This window comes from Schistocerca serialis, chromosome 7 (assembly GCF_023864345.2).
Source record: "Schistocerca serialis cubense isolate TAMUIC-IGC-003099 chromosome 7, iqSchSeri2.2, whole genome shotgun sequence".
Taxonomy (NCBI): domain Eukaryota; kingdom Metazoa; phylum Arthropoda; class Insecta; order Orthoptera; family Acrididae; genus Schistocerca; species Schistocerca serialis.
The window spans coordinates 293,982,569-293,998,754 of NC_064644.1; the positions used below are offsets into that span (position 1 = coordinate 293,982,569).

At 44.9% G+C, this 16,186-nt stretch overlaps 1 protein-coding gene across 1 annotated transcript in view; it reads left to right on the plus strand.

Annotated features, from left to right (window-relative positions):
• LOC126413025 (facilitated trehalose transporter Tret1-like) overlaps positions 1-16,186 on the plus strand; it is a 51,696-nt gene that overhangs the window by 2,584 nt on the left and 32,926 nt on the right. Inside the window, exon 2 of the mRNA XM_050082918.1 lies at positions 12,850-13,418. Within this exon, the coding sequence (XP_049938875.1) occupies positions 12,850-13,418 (569 nt within the window). The remainder of the gene's footprint in view (positions 1-12,849; positions 13,419-16,186) is intronic.

The window sequence follows — 16,186 nt, forward strand, 5'->3', positions numbered from 1 at the left end:
CTCTGACAGTTGACACGCACGTAAGCATCCTGTTTGATCACCTGCATCCATTCGTGTCCATTGTGCATTCCGACGGACGTGGGCAATTCCAGCAGGACAATGCGACACCACACACATCCGGAATTGTTACAGCGTTGCACCAGGAACACTCTTCTCAGCTTAAACTCTTCCGCTGGCCACCAAACTCACCAGACATGAACTTTATTGAGCATGTATAGGATGCCTTGCAAAGTGCTGTTCAGAAGAGATCTCCACCCCGTCGTACTCTTACGGAGTCAGTTCCCTCCTGTAGTACTTCACACATTAGTCGAGTCCGCGCCACGTCTTGTTGCGGCACTTTTGCGTGCTCGCGGCGGCCCCACACGATATTAGGCAGGTATACCAGCTTCTTTGGCTCTTCAGTGTATCTATACGGTCGTTCCAATGTCAGTTGTTCGTAATTGTAACTCCTAGGTATTTAGTTGAACTGACCTGCCTTCATGTTTATGTGATTTATCATGTATCCGAAATTTAATGGATTCCTTTTAGTACTCATATGGGGGACCTGCCGCCGTTCGTTACTTATGGTCAATCACCATTTCTCGCACCATATAGATATCTTGTCTAAATCATATTGCAATGGTTTTTAATCTTCTGATGACTTTACTAGACAGTAAATGACAGAGTCATCTACAAACATGCTCAGATCGTCAAACAAGTCGTTTACGCAGATTAAGATCAGCAGAGGTCTTATAAGACTTCGTTGCGGAACTCCAGCGGCCCCATTTTACTCGATGACTTTCCGTCAGTTAATACGAAATGTGATTTTCCCGACAGGAAATCAAGAATCCAGTCACACAACTGACACGATAGTTCGCAGCCGCGCAACTTGGTTATAAACCGTTTGAGCATTCGGCTCCGGAAGCCCATATCGCCTTATTGAAATGTAGAAATGTGGTATACTTGGTACTGAATTATTGTCCCTTATCTCATCAATTGTGACCTAAACAGAAGTGCGTATGCCACTTTCTCCCACGAATCCTTCCTTGTCTCCTAGATGAAGTGCCACTAAGAACCGGAACGGTTAAGTGGTACCAACACGGTGGCTGTCCAGCACATAATGTCATGCATGCACGTCATATTGTGACCCGAAGGTGCCCTGCCAGATGGGTTAGTCGTGGAGAAACAGTAGACTGCCTTGTCCTGTCTCCTTATTTAACTCTTCTGCAATTTTTTGTTTGAGGATGCTTAAAAGACGTTGTGTATTGTAATATTTCTACAACTCCAAAGAACATGTCGGAACATAATGTACTCGCTTGTAATTCACTTCACCAGGCAGCACTGGAAGCACAAATAAATTCTTTCATCCAACACGTATGTTAGCGTATCACACAAATACTTAACTGAAGACGGTTTACTAAATGGTCGGTGCGCATTTTCCTTTTTGTTTCCCTTTGCTTACACCCATTCCGGCAAGTGGATATTGGTTGGTTGATTTGGGACAGGGGTCCAAACAATGAGGTCATCGATCCCATGGAATTAGGGAATGACAGGGAAGGAAGTCGGCCGTGCCCTTTCAAAGGAACCATTCCAGCATTTGCCTGAATCAGCTTACGGAAATCGCGGAGAACTTAAATCAGGAGGTCTGGACACGGGTTTGAACCGACGTCCTCCCGAATGCAATTCCAGTGTGCTAGCCACTTCGTTAGGTGCAAGTGTGCTAGCACAGGGTGTAATAAATCCTAACATATCAAAAACGAATGTGATGAATAAAGGGGAAAAAATGTTGCACGTTAATTTCCCTAAACTTGACGAAAAATATAAAAGAAGAATATTTAATGGTAATCTTAAAATATTACTTCGAAAGTCCTGTAAGTTGCTTACAAAGTTCGTGTAAGTTGTATTACGCAACACTGTTAAGAGAATGATGTCCATTTCACGTAATAGTACTCGTAGTTAAAGTCGAATGACCCACAATAACTACTGTTTTCTAGCTTCGTCAGAGTGTGACAATGACAATTCTCTTCAACAGCAGATTAAACAGGAGAACATGACCTATCTTACTTGCAGGGCAAATGTGGTTTCTGCATGTACGGCTGCTGATGACCTAGCATACATTTATAAGTAGCTGAAAATACTAAGAAAACTAAGCTGCGTTGTTGTTTGACATAAGTAGTGGAACAAGGCTGACATCACTCCACACTGTATTGTAGCCAAATATATTCAAGATGGCGGCAATGACGTCATCTAAGATGGCAGCGTGTAGACTTGGACACAGCGCATGATATCATTCAAGATGGCGGATTTTGGAGGAAAATAGGTCAATTAGGCAATGTCCACTATCCTAGCACCCATAAAAATGGCGGGAAATTTGAATTTTGGCGGTAAAATAGGTCAGTTGAGCTATGCACACTAACCTAACCCTCCAGAAGAAATTGGCGCGAATTGCAAATTCCAACAGGATAATGTCTGCAAAACCGTACTTGTCTTTATTATTATTCATTATCATTTATTACCTTTTATTATCATTCATTATCATTTATTATTATTTATTATTATTCATTATCATTTATTATCATTCATGATCATTCATTAACATTTATTATTATTATTATTATTTTTTGTACAATGCACATGCGTTCGCTATGAGATCTGGAGTCCAACTGTGTTAGTTCATACCCCTGCCACCAGAGAGCACCACTGTGCCGTCATTCAAGATGGCGGATTTTGGCGGGAAGAAAGCCAATTGGACTAGCTCCACTAACCTAACCCCCAGAAAATTGGCGGGAAATTTTAATTTTGTCGGGAAAATAGGTCAATTGTCCTATGTCCAATAACTTAACCCTCCAGAAAAAATTTGCACCAAATTCAAATTCCATCAAGATAATGGCAGCAAAAGCTGTACTTGTCTTTATTATTACTCATTATCATTTATTATTATTTATTATTTGTTATTATTGGCCTACCTCCACTAGAAAATTGCGCTAATTTCAAATTTCAACACAATAATGTCTCAGCAACTGTACTTCTACTTATTATTATTATTTATTAAAAATGTCTGATTTCGGTGGGAAGAAAGCCATTTGCGTTACATCCATAACAAAAAATCTGTCACAAGTTCAAATTCCAACACCATAATCGATCACACGTACGAAATAGTCCACATACTACGAACTTTGACTGTCACTTATCATTTTTCACTGCTAACCTATCAAAATCACGTCAAATAATAAACTGCACTTGTACTAACGTAATTCACATCCTCTGATTTTGCAAGGAAATAGGACAGAAGTCTTTACTTCAAGCAGTACAGTCATCACTTTTTCTCCAACATATTTAGTACACATCTTAGAGATCGCAGTCCAGTCACCACATGTCCCCCAGTCCAATTGAATTAGTTCATATGGTCGCCGCCGACCCGCACCGCTCCGCGTGCTACCAGCAAGCAAGCTGTCGCCTTATGTGGCGGCCGTCGGCTGCGATACGTGCACTACACTGCCCGTCCAGCAGCTGCTCACATCACAGCCTACTGGCGCCGACTCACTTCGCAGGCCCATGCTGGTCTAGTGATGTAAACATGTTTTTGTGGACAGTGGAGTCTGCCCCCACCGAACAGTTGGCGCCAAAGCTGTTCGCTGCACAAGTTGGAACCTGCCGACTTCACAACACCCTGCCACACGTTTGGCGCCAAAGATTGCTCGAGAGTGGAATCCGCCATGACGTCACAACAGATGGTCCAGCACATGTGCTCGCCACGACGTCCCTCGATAAGTTAATTGATCACCCGACTCTCATTCTTCAATCCACATTCTGCACTAACCTAATCCAAGATCGTCGAGAAAACACACGTCCGTACACGTGAGCCATCGCGCGTACCCAGCTTAGTACCTCCACAAGTGAATGTAACAAAGTTCGCAAGACTACTTAATTAAATTGATCAGTTAATTAACCTCTCTGATGCGGAAACGTGCCACGTCCACCTAGCCTTGGAATCAATATTCGCACCGGCCAGTGTGGCCGAGTGGTTCTAGGCCCTTCAGTCCGGAACCGTGCGACTGCTACGGTCACAGGTTCGAATCCTGCCTCTGGCATGGATGTGTGTGATGTCCTTAGGTCAGTTAGGTTTAAGTAGTTCTAAGTTCTAGGGGACTGATGACCTCAGATGTTAAGTCCCATAGTACTCAGAGCCATTTGAACCATTTTTTTCAATTTTCGCAAGTGCCACGCCCACCTGGACTTGGAATGAAATACCGACCACCACGTCCCCTTAGCAACCCATGATCGTTGGCTAACATGTACTAATGTGTACTGCCGTTTACTATGGTCAGTTCGTGTTTCGCTACCAACACAAGAAAATTGTGGCAAACAAAGTCACCAACCTAAGTCACCTGTGATGACTCAAAATCGTCGGCTTTGCCTCTCTCACGCACCAAGAGCGCGAGACCGTCCACGTCACAGCCTGAACCTTTATACTCGCGTCGGAAATACTCCTCTGTAAATATTCTAACTAAACTATGATCTGAATACTGTTGTTCAATCCACACGGTCCAGGACATAGCCAGAGCACACCCCCAGTACCTAAGCAGAGAACATAGCTCCCCCCCCCCCCCCTGTAGTTAACCGCTGAGAGACGGAGATATGCTGCAATCCCATCCCTCGCGCGCTCGTAGCTACTTGCCTCCGCAATTCGATCTAACAAAACGTCCAAGTAGAAAAAATAAGAACCAACTCGAACTCTCTCATATTCTATATCGTCGCACAAATACTTAACGAAAATTTTACTTAGACATCGAGTATGTCTATCACTCTCATAAAAAAAACACTCGCCCTGATGTACCTGGGGTCATGTTGCAGAGTCAGCAGACACGCAAACAGCTCCTAATTTCAGTGCACAATATCAAACTGCTCCTAAACAATACAGTACACATAACTGTGCACACTCTCAGTACTCGTAATCTGTCCAAATAACGCATAGCAAAATAACTCAACAGACGCGCGCAGTCAACCTTTCCCACACTAAGTCACGCATGACAGATCTCAATTCACTCAAAGGTATCTGTTCGACCTCCCTCAAACATGACTTGATGACAGCCGCATTCACACCTAACACCGGAGAAATTCGTATCACCTAGACGCCAAACACGACTATCCAAGCCAGGCCGCGCGCTTCGTTGTCACCGTCCTAACTCAGTGCTGTCCAACACACGGGTTAAGGCCGTATTCCGTTGCATGCCGGCCTATTTGCGACACATCTCCACCTTCAGGTCTGTTGTCAGAATAGCCGAGAACGAGTTCACACACACCGTCCACACACATCCCAGCGCTTCCCTCCCCTCACAATTTAAAACGATCATCTGACTATGCAAAAAAAAAAAAAAAAAAAAAAAAATCAGAGCACAGTCAACTTCATCGAAATTGTATAGTGCTCCAAGAAATAGTTAACGCTCGCTTTCGTGTTTTCTCAGCTTATGTGTAAATTCAAATTCTTACCCTAACAGAACTTGTTCACGAAGATAATACTGAATGTGCTCCTAACCTCCTACCCCTCCAGCTCTCAACATACGCAAATGTTCTCAACCCTCCTATATCCCAACACAACCGATTAATGATTCTTATTCCTTCTTATCGAATTTACAGGCCTAATTTTCTAAGGCACCGTTATCGAAGTACGATCTTGCTTTTCTATCTGAGGCTTTCTGTGCTTACTTTTACAAAGATCGCTAAATTATCTCCACAGCCCCCTCAATCTACACACACACACACACACACACACACACACACACACACACACACACACACACGGTCATCGTCTCTACTCATCCCATAACATAACATAAGCAGTAGTAACTACACAATCCAATATATACGAAGCGTGCACAATGTAAGCCACAGTAACTTTACAATACCGACTATATGCCCCAATGCTCTCCATTCCTAAGGAAGCACTGTGAACCTGCTCTTTCTTTCTACACTCCCGAAACTCAGCGATAATCAGCCCTTCTACAACAGAGGACAGAAGTCCCTCTCAGAACTGTTCCACAAATTCGGCGATCGCTTCCCCTCAACACAAATCCGTTGCTGTCTCTTCTTCCTTGCCTGCTCGCTTTTCTACAAACATCTCCAGACTCATAGACTACAAGAACACACCAAAATTTATCGAAGTACAGCATCCTGTAAACCACTGAGTAACTAGAAACAAACACACCAAAATATGATATCCGCACTCTCGAATACCGAAGTCGTTGATACCATTATACTTACAGTTAAATGTTACGATCGTGTTCTCAATTGATTGGCATTCGACAATGAGATAAGTATCGGAAATACACTCTCTTGACCGCTGTTACTCTGGAAATATCTCTACCGTCCTTACGACTTCCTCTCTACTCATCACATAACATAAACAACAGTAACTTTACAATGCAATATATACAAACGCTACACAATGTAAACCACATTAACTTTACAATACAGTATATACACATTTGACACAAAACAGTGCACTTATCCAGTATATCTCCAGAGCATGCGAAAACAATATCCTATTTCTACAGCTTTTATATACCGCAATGCTCTCCAACCCTAGGAAAGCACCGCCAACCTGCTCTTCCTCTCTACAGACCTGACACTCAGAGCTAATCTTCCCTCTTACATCAGCGAACCTATGTCACCCTCAGAACTGTTTTTACAAATTCGGTTTCGCCTCCCGTTTGCACAAACACCTTACTGTCTTTCCTTCCTTGTCTGTTCGCTTTTCTACAAATATCCTCAGACTCATAGACTGCAAGAACACATGTACTTTCTCCATAATATTACTCCATTTTAGCTGTACTTCTCAATATCATGCACTACACCCTACTGATCACTAGATCATCGGCCGGCCGGAGTGGCCGTGCGGTTCTAGACGCTACAGTCTGGAGCTGAGCGACCGCTATGGTCGCAGGTTCGAATCCTGCCTCGGGCATGGATGTGTGTGATGTCCTTAGGTTAGTTAGGTTTAATTAGTTCTAAGTTCTAGGCGACTGATGACCTCAGAAGTTAAGTCGCATAGTGCTCAGAGCCATTTGAACTAGTTCATCATAATTCCCAAGATACAGACTTCAAATTAATTCTCTACAAACGCCGAACTTTATCTATGTGCAGCATGCTGTAAACCACTGACTAACTAGAAACAAACATACGGAAAATGATATTTCCACTCTCGAATACCATTATCAATCATGTAACATATTCAAGATCTTCGCTATAATTTACACGTCAACTAAGGTCTGTCCCAGGTCTAGAGAACAGACAAGCGTGTATCCAATACACCAGAATCGATCTTCACTCAACTAAATAAAGGCAGCAAATGTGCAGAAGTAGTCAACCAAACAATCTACATCCCATCGAATAACACTCCAACCCAAATCGATCATCTTCTCAAATTCTGACTTGATCACCAAAGCCGCCCAACACATACTATTACTTCGCTATTCGGTCATTTAGAGGACAGCAAAGTTAACTCTTACAGATCGCTACACTCCAACAGGTCTCTGCATTCGGACAGCTGTTCCAGTTATTTATGATCATTTATTAACATTTATTGTCATTTATGATCATTTATTATTATTTATTATCATTTATTATTTATTATTATTTATACCATGCGCGTGTGTCCCCCACAAGGTCCAGAGTGCAACTGGATTAGTACACATCGCCACCAGCAGAGGGCGGCATTCAAGATTTTGGTGGGGAGTTTGAATTTTGACGGAAGATCATACAATTCGTTTACATAACAAAAATGGCTCCAAGTTCAAGTGTGTTTAGCTCTTATCACAACCACTAGAGCGCTCTGTCATCATGTCAGTTGATTACGCAATTACCGTTATCAAGATGGCTGCTTCCAGTGCGAAATGTGTAATCTTTCCCGAACCTGCATTCTACAGTTAAATTCCAACTTCGCTTTAGTCACACCCTACACATCGTTCAGCTGATCCCATTTCCAGATCTTTATGCATCTGATCTCTGCAATTTAAGTCAGACAAAGACATATCCACTACCCTCTGCAGTCTGTCTAGAAACAGAACGACCTTAGTTACTGCAACAGGACCTTGTTTCCACCAATCGCCAGGAATGTGAGCAATGTTGTACGTCCCAAACTAGACACAAGTACACCCCAGATCCTCAACATCCTATCATCTTTATTCTCTACCATCAAACAGTGAATTGAATTACCAACTATAAAAGCTCAACCTGGGAATGGGATGATGGGATGAGAAGTTCCGCCTTATGCAAGACACCTTTTTTCTTTTTGTTCCACCCATCCATGTTTCAGCACTTATGTGCTATCGTCAATGAGTTCTATTTTTATTTTTAACTGTAAATTTGTTGTTAACATATTAACATTTGCGTCGTTTACAAAGCTCAATCTGTTTGCAAGTCACGAAGGCACCAGTGTGATCCACCTCCGGCGCTAACAAACGGAATTCACAATACTCTCCCCGAATAACTCAGAGTGTGGCCATCCAAGAATTCCTAACAGCTCACCAAGTCCGACACCTCAAACTGCAGCTGCCTATGTGGACAATATCATATTAAATATACAGACGCTGCAGAGACCACTTTAAAGTTTGATCACCCATACTCTAAGCGAATGAGAAGCTACCTCTGACCCTTGTTCAAACACTGCTTTCTAACACGCTTTTGCACACTGCCACACATTTCGTCTTTTCTGCCATGACTTTGAAGTCCGTGTCTGATTCTAAACAGACATTAACACGGACTGATGCACGGCCTCTCACAGGAAACTATACATTGCACCTTGTAAATCATATTCGTACGGTCGGTAGTATAACACTGAATGATTTTAAATAAAGGACAGCTACAACACAAGGAAACTAGAAGAGGCTGGCAGCGTTGTGGTGACTTTCCAAACTACCCCCCCCCCCCCCCCCCGAAAGTGAGTGACGGCCCTCTACATTTAAACTCATATGTCGCAGTGCTGAGTAGTTGATAACTCTGCGTTCCATTTCTAGTGACTGCTCATTTTGCACACAAGTACCGGATTACTGTTTTCGGTGCTATAAACCCCAGAAGTTGCGGTCCATCAACCAAAATTTGTTCCGCAACTCAAACAGGCATTGTCACTCAATCATTATGAGGTACCCAATGCACGGATGGGATGGAGAAGACACCACCGATGTACTGTAATATTATCCATCACAGCTGATATCGCGAAAAATTTTACAGTATGTCCAACACTGGCCAATCACGTGACAGAATGTTTTAATAATTTCAGTATCATAGCTAAACCATACCCCCTCTACTTTACAAGTATCATTGCGAGCATTGATAGATGATTGCTCTGTACGTCCATTCACACTTAATTCTCGAACACATAAAAACGATCAAAGTATACGAGACAATGCTATACATATTTCTAAGACCTAGCGCATAGTACTCGATCAATCTCCCTGCGTATGGTGGTCACAGAGCAATCTCGCCATCTTACGTTAAAAGACCATCCTCACGTGGGCATTGACCAATCTACCCTGCAACATCGCTACCCAATTAATCCTCAACCGAGCAGACGAATACAGCTACACTCCACCTCTCTTGGCTGAATAGAGCTTTCTAGTCCTAGCCCCTCCAAATGCACCACATTTTTCGAGATGTGACCAAGTCTTGTAGCTTAGCACACCATATCGATTTATAGTAACAGAATTCAAAGTGCCTTAATTTAATAGCATACAGTTAAGAAGAACAAGAACCGAGTGATATTTATACGCAACGTAGTTCGACAAATTTTTACGTAAATCATCCAATCTTTCACGTGTAAAGTTCTAGAGGTCTAAGATCGGTGCCTCGAAGGTTCTGGTAAGAGAGAGAGAGAGAGAGAGAGAGAGAGAGAGAGAGAGAGAGGGAGGGAGGGAGAACATAAACACAAGCACTCCTAAGACTATAACGTTCAACATTTAAAAACGGGCGATAATCTTAGATCGCCTACTTTTCCATCCTGTCAGACATACATCCTTCTTCCCGGTTCTCCTACGCTGAGCTATCTTTCCCCAATCGTAAAACATTTGCTTTGTATGATACAAGGGCAGTGTGGCCCTGCGGACACGTGTAGTGGCCACTGATCACATCCGATCACGGGTCAGAAATTATACTATTACACCATCAGGTCTATATAAAAATGATAGTAGCGGGCGGTGCATCCTAAAAGGAAACATGCGCATAACAGCAGCATCCAACATGTGAAAATTACAAGTCATTCCGTCACCAACTCTGTAAACAGCCAATGTGTCGGGTAAATGTGTACAAAATGATTACAGCAACTCACAAATACCCACAGCTAACTTAGTTATGACGATGAAGTCTCGATTTTACGCCAAGGATGCGACAAGGTGGAGATCGCGTAAATCAAAGTGCGTTTAGAGGAATGTGTCAAGTTTCATCACACATGAGATGGAAGGCCTCTGATGACCGACGGGTTCACCGTTAACTATCGCCAGTAGACAGTGCTTTAAACCACATACGGAACACGTAGCTGTATACGACTAAAACGCAGGCTGTATCACGTGACTAATGCATCCAGATAGAACACTGGAAAAAAAACTGACCTTCAGAAACTTGTCCTTCTCTAGAATAAATCAGTCAACGTTTAAACCGTACCTAGCTACAGTTCTAACTCAATCAATCATCCCATATACTCTCTATTATCATTTAACACATATGCGAGTAAGTTTAGACGTGAATGATTGTGTTGAAATTTGAATTTAGCGCTATTTTCTAGTGGAGGTAGGCCAATAATAATAAATAATAAATAATAATAAATGATAATGAATAATAATAAAGACAAGTACAGCTTTTGCAGCCATTATCTTGATGAAATTTGAATTTGACGTAAATTTTTTCTGGAGGGTTAAGTTATTGGACATAGCACAATTGACCTATTTTCCCGACAAAATTAAAATTTCGCGCCAATTTTCTGGGGGTTAGGTTAGTGGAGGTAGTCCAATTGGCTTTCTTCCCACCATCTTGAATGACGGCACAGTGGTGCTCTCTGGTGGCAGGGGTATGAACTAACACAGTTGGACTCCAGATCTCATAGCGAGCACGTGTGCATTGTATAAATAATAATAATAATAATAATAATAAATGTTAATGAATGATCATGAATGATAATAAATGATAATGAATAATAATAAATAATAATAAATGATAATGAATGATAATAAAAGGTAATAAATGATAATGAATAATAATAAATACAAGTACGGTTTTGCAGACATTATCCTGTTGGAATTTGCAATTCGCGCCAATTTCTTCTGGAGTGTTAGGTTAGTGTGCATAGCTCAACTGACCTATTTTACCGCCAAAATTCAAATTTCCCGCCATTTTTATGGGTGCTAGGTTAGTGGACATTGCCCAACTGACCTATTTTCCTCCAAAATCCGCCATCTTGAATGATATCACGCGCTGTTGCCAAGTCTACACGCCGCCATCTTAGATGACGTCATTGCCGCCATCTTGAATATATTTGGCTACAATGCAGAGTGGGGTGATGTCACCCTTGTTCCACTCCTAACATACATGACTGGCTGCATCCTGGTGTACATGTAATAATTTAAAATTCCGACCATATGTGTTGGTATTGCTTGTACATTTTACTTCTCTTGATTAATGAAGTCAGTTTTTAGTGAATAAGTTGGCGCCACACCCAGCTTTAGGTGAATTTAGAGAATGTTTCAGCAATGACTGCCAACAATTAATGTACCTGTGTTAGACTGAAAATAGCAACAACTTGGAGGAACCGCACAATAACCCTGGGTTCCATGTGGGGTGGTGGAGGGGTGAAGTGGACTGTGGTAGTTGTCGTGGGGTTGTGGATGGCTGCTACTGGGAGAGAGCCTGTCCCTCGTTTCTAGGTGCCCGGTTAACATACAACATACAAATAACAAGGGAACAATATGGTCTCGGAAATGCTTTTAGTGGTATTCCCTGGGTCATTTCGTCATCCAGAACGCACAATGAGCCAACACAAGTATGCATCCATCCTTGGAGAGCATGTCCATCCCTATGTACAGTTTGCTTTTCCTCGGCATGATGGCATCTATCAGCAGGACAATGCAACTTATCTCAGTGCTCGTAATGTATGTCCGTGTTTGAAAGAGCACCAGGATAAGAGTTCGTATGCTTTCCTGGCTTAGTTTGATAGTCTCTATGGGTTTGCTGCCGGATCCGAAAATCAACTCGATTCAATATTTCGGCGATCCAACTGCTCGCCATCTTTAAGATAATGCTGCTGCTGCTGAGTCCCAATGAGAACAAAGATGGCGAACACTTGGATCACTGAAATATTGAATCGAGCCGATTTTAGAATTCAGCAGCAAACCCGAAAAGACTTTGAGCTCCAGGACGAGGTTACTGTACCCTCCTGGCCATCAAACTCACAGGATTTTTAAACCCTGTCGAGAATCTGTGGGACCACCTCGATCAGGCTGTTCACGCTACGGATCCTTAACCGAGAAACCTCGCACAGACGACCAAGATACCGGAATGGTATGGCTCCATGCCACTCTTGGTAACTTGCAAAACGCCACTGACTCTCCTCCTGCACATCTAGCAGGATTCCAAACTGCAGTACGTGGTTATTCGGGCTTTTGACAGGTGGTCAAAAGTAATATACGAAAGAGGTGATGTGACCGATTCCCAGCTTCTTCGGAACACCAGCTGCACGCTGTGGAACTCCCACACTATAGTCACTCGTAAAATGGTCACTTGTGACAGGAAAGACTGTACACTAATAAGGCGCGTGGTGCATTGGATTGCTACAAACAACTCTCTCGGGGTAAGACGGGCTTTTTGCAGATTAATGCTGGCGCGCAGGCGCGGGATTTCTGGAGATTGGGTGGTTTGCAGCGTCGCTGTCGTACGCGTCGGTGGGCGCGTTCATGAACTGGTGCTCGCCGGTGCTGCCGCGGCTGCAGCGCGCCGACTCGGAGCTGCCGCTGTCGGCGTCGGCCGGCTCGTGGGTGGCGTCGGGGCCGCTGCTGACGGCGGCCGCGGCGGTGCTGGCTGTGCCGCTCTTCTTCGACCGCGTGGGCCGGCGCAGCGCGCTGCTCGCGACCGCAGCGCCCCTGGCGGCCGGCTTCGCGTGGCTGGCGGCGGCGCGCGCGGCCTGGGAGCTGCTGGCGGCGCGGTCCCTGCTCAGCGTGGCGGCCGCCGCCGTCGTGTCGGTGCTGCCTGCCTACCTGGCGGAGGTGTCGGCCGACGCGCGCCGCGGCGCCGCGCTCGCCTGCTGCCAGCTGCTCCACACGCTGGGCGGCCTCGTCACTCTGTGTCTCGGCGCCTGGCTGCCCTACCGCGCCTACTGCTGGGCCCTACTCGCGATGCCCGCCCTCTTCTTCGCCACCTTCGTCTGGATGCCCGAGTCGCCCTACTACCTACTCATGCAGGTTACAACCTTATAACATCCTCTGTCACCTAAGCTGCGGTCACAGTGGCACCGATGTCGGCCATTCGGGAAGACGACTGTTCGAAACCGCGTCCAGCCGTACTGATTTAGGTTTTCCGCGATTTCCCTAACTCGTTTAACGCAAATGCTGGGATGGTTCCTTCAAAAGGGTACGACCACTTCCCTTTTTTTCCTTTTATTGTTATTTTCACACCTGATACAGGTAGGCCGGCAGTGGCATACTACGCCGCTCTTCGGCCACAGATATGACAAATGATACAAAAGGAGACAGTCGAAAAACAGACATGTTGGATATACAAACGTAAACATACAAAATTAAAACACATGGAGCCGTTCACGGGCGCAGTGTCCAAAATAAAAAACGTTCAGTAAGGTGGACATGTACAGAGATGACACACTCGAACGATGGAGCACAAACGAGGAAACAATGGAACACGAACACGACGGCGACACAAACACTACGAGATGATCTCCGGCACGCGAAAGTTTACTATACGTGTACGAGTCCGGGGACCTGCCAAAGGAGAACAGGTGGGGTAGGAGGGAGAGGGGAGGGTGTAGATGCCAGTGGCAGAGGAGATGCGAGGGGGATGAAAGAAGGTAGGGGGTAGGGGCGGCCCGGGGGGAGAGGAGGGAGAGAGGAAAGGAGGAGGGAGAGAGGGTGCCCATCGGAAAAGACACAGGGGTGGAAGGGGAGGATCAAAGTTAGTAGGAGGGGTAGATGAAGGGTATGAGGGCATCATCAGCGAGGGGAATTTGGCGGAAGCCACCTTCGGCGAGGGTGTGGAGAGTGGAGAGATGGAGAGCAGGTAGGACATGGGAATGCAGTTGCGGCAGCAGATGGTTGGTGGGAGAGGGTGGGAGAGACAAGCGGGTGAGGGGGATCAAGTTTACGGGAGGTGTAAAGGAAGCGTATCCGTTCAAGGAAATGGAAGAGGTGCAGGAACAGAATGAGGTCATACAGGATCCGCGTGAGGGAGGGGAGGCGGATACGATAGGCTTGGCGAAGCGCATGACCAGTTCCCTTCTCCATTCTTCCCTGATCCGTGCTTGTGCTCCGTCTCTAATGACATCGTTATCAATGGAGCGTAACGCATTACTCTCCTTCTCCGATGTTGGTGAATTCCACCGAAGACCAACATCATTCATGTGCACGACACAGGATGTTACGGGTATAGGTACAGATATTGTGATAATTGCTACCTTAGTACGTACCGAGTTCAGTGTACTAGTTGCTTTTTCTCCGAGTCAGGGGCGTTTGAAAAGTCCGTGCAAAGTCCGAGAGATGGCACCACCGGCACAATCGAGGTCATGTTTAGTTAGTAGCATCTTTGGAAAGAACGCACACAAAGTTTCACCCATATTGGTCTGTTTCTTTGTGTTTGGCATTCGTATGATTCAACGAAGTCGAGTGACTGTCAAAAAATGGGCGAAAAAGAATTTCGTGTGGTGATTAAATAGTACTTTATGATACTAAAGAGAAGCTTGATAATCACTGAGGTGACTATGCACCTTCGATTAGAACAGTTTATAAGTGGTTTCAAAATTTTTGGAGTGGGCATATGGGCACAAGTGATGCTGAACGTTTTGGACGATCTGTGGAGGCTACAACTCCAGAAATCATTGGTAAATTCCATGATATGGTGATGTATGACAGAAGAATTAAGGTGCGTGATATTGCTAGTGCTGTGGGCATCTCGAATGAATGGGTACATAATATTTTGCATAAACATTCGAACATGAGAAAACTATTCACAAGATGGGTTCCGCGATTGCTAACGCTTGACCAAAAACAGAATCGTGTGAAGTGTTGCAAGGTTGGTTTGCAGCTATTCAGAAAGAATCCACAGGACTTTAAGCGTCGTTTCGTCACTGTACTCCTGAGACCAAATAACAATCTAAACTGTTGTAAACGAATTAATACAAACTCTTTTGCTCGTCGCCAATAAATGTTGTGTCGGTAGCTGGGCCGACACCGTGAAGTGGAGATGGCTGAAAATGAGTAGCCGATAGGGCACGCACGGCTAAAGCAGACGGGCGTGAAGTCTGGAACATGAGAACTTATAAATGAATAAGAAGAAAAGTATTTAGATGCTTATTACTTATCTTTTTATTAGTCCTTGGAATACATCTCTCTTGAATACTCGTAAGCTATAGGCACTGATACAAATGGCGCCTTGCTAGTTCGTAGCCATTAACTTAGCGGATGGCTATTCTGTCTCTCGGCTAATGAGAGAGAAAGGCTTCATACATCTGGTCGGTAGCTAGGTTCTCGTACAACTGGGCTGTAGCTAGGTTCTCATACAACTGGGGCGATTGCTCTCTCGTATCACGAGACCTGCCTTGGTGGTGGCGCTAGGTCTGCGATCACAGTGGCGACACGTGGGTCCGACATGTACTACATGGACCGCGGCCGATTTAAGCTACCACCTAGCAAGTGTGGTGTCTGGCGGTGACACCACATTCCTCCCCCGCAAATCGGCGAACGGTCGTGAGATAAGGCTTCCGCCCGCCGTGGGGAGGACCACATGTTGACGTATGCGATGAGGTGGGGAGCCTAACAACAGGCGAGGCTGTGCCACCCGCACCCGGCCATTCGGTCCGAGGGGAGCTAGGAAACGCCTGCAAAACTAGTCCAGGGTGCACGTCAACATGCGGTGTATGCGCCCGTAATGAGACAGGAGGGGCCGTAGGGTCGATCTCCATTGCGTCGGGGTACCCGACGCGCGATGACGTCATGTGGTCCGG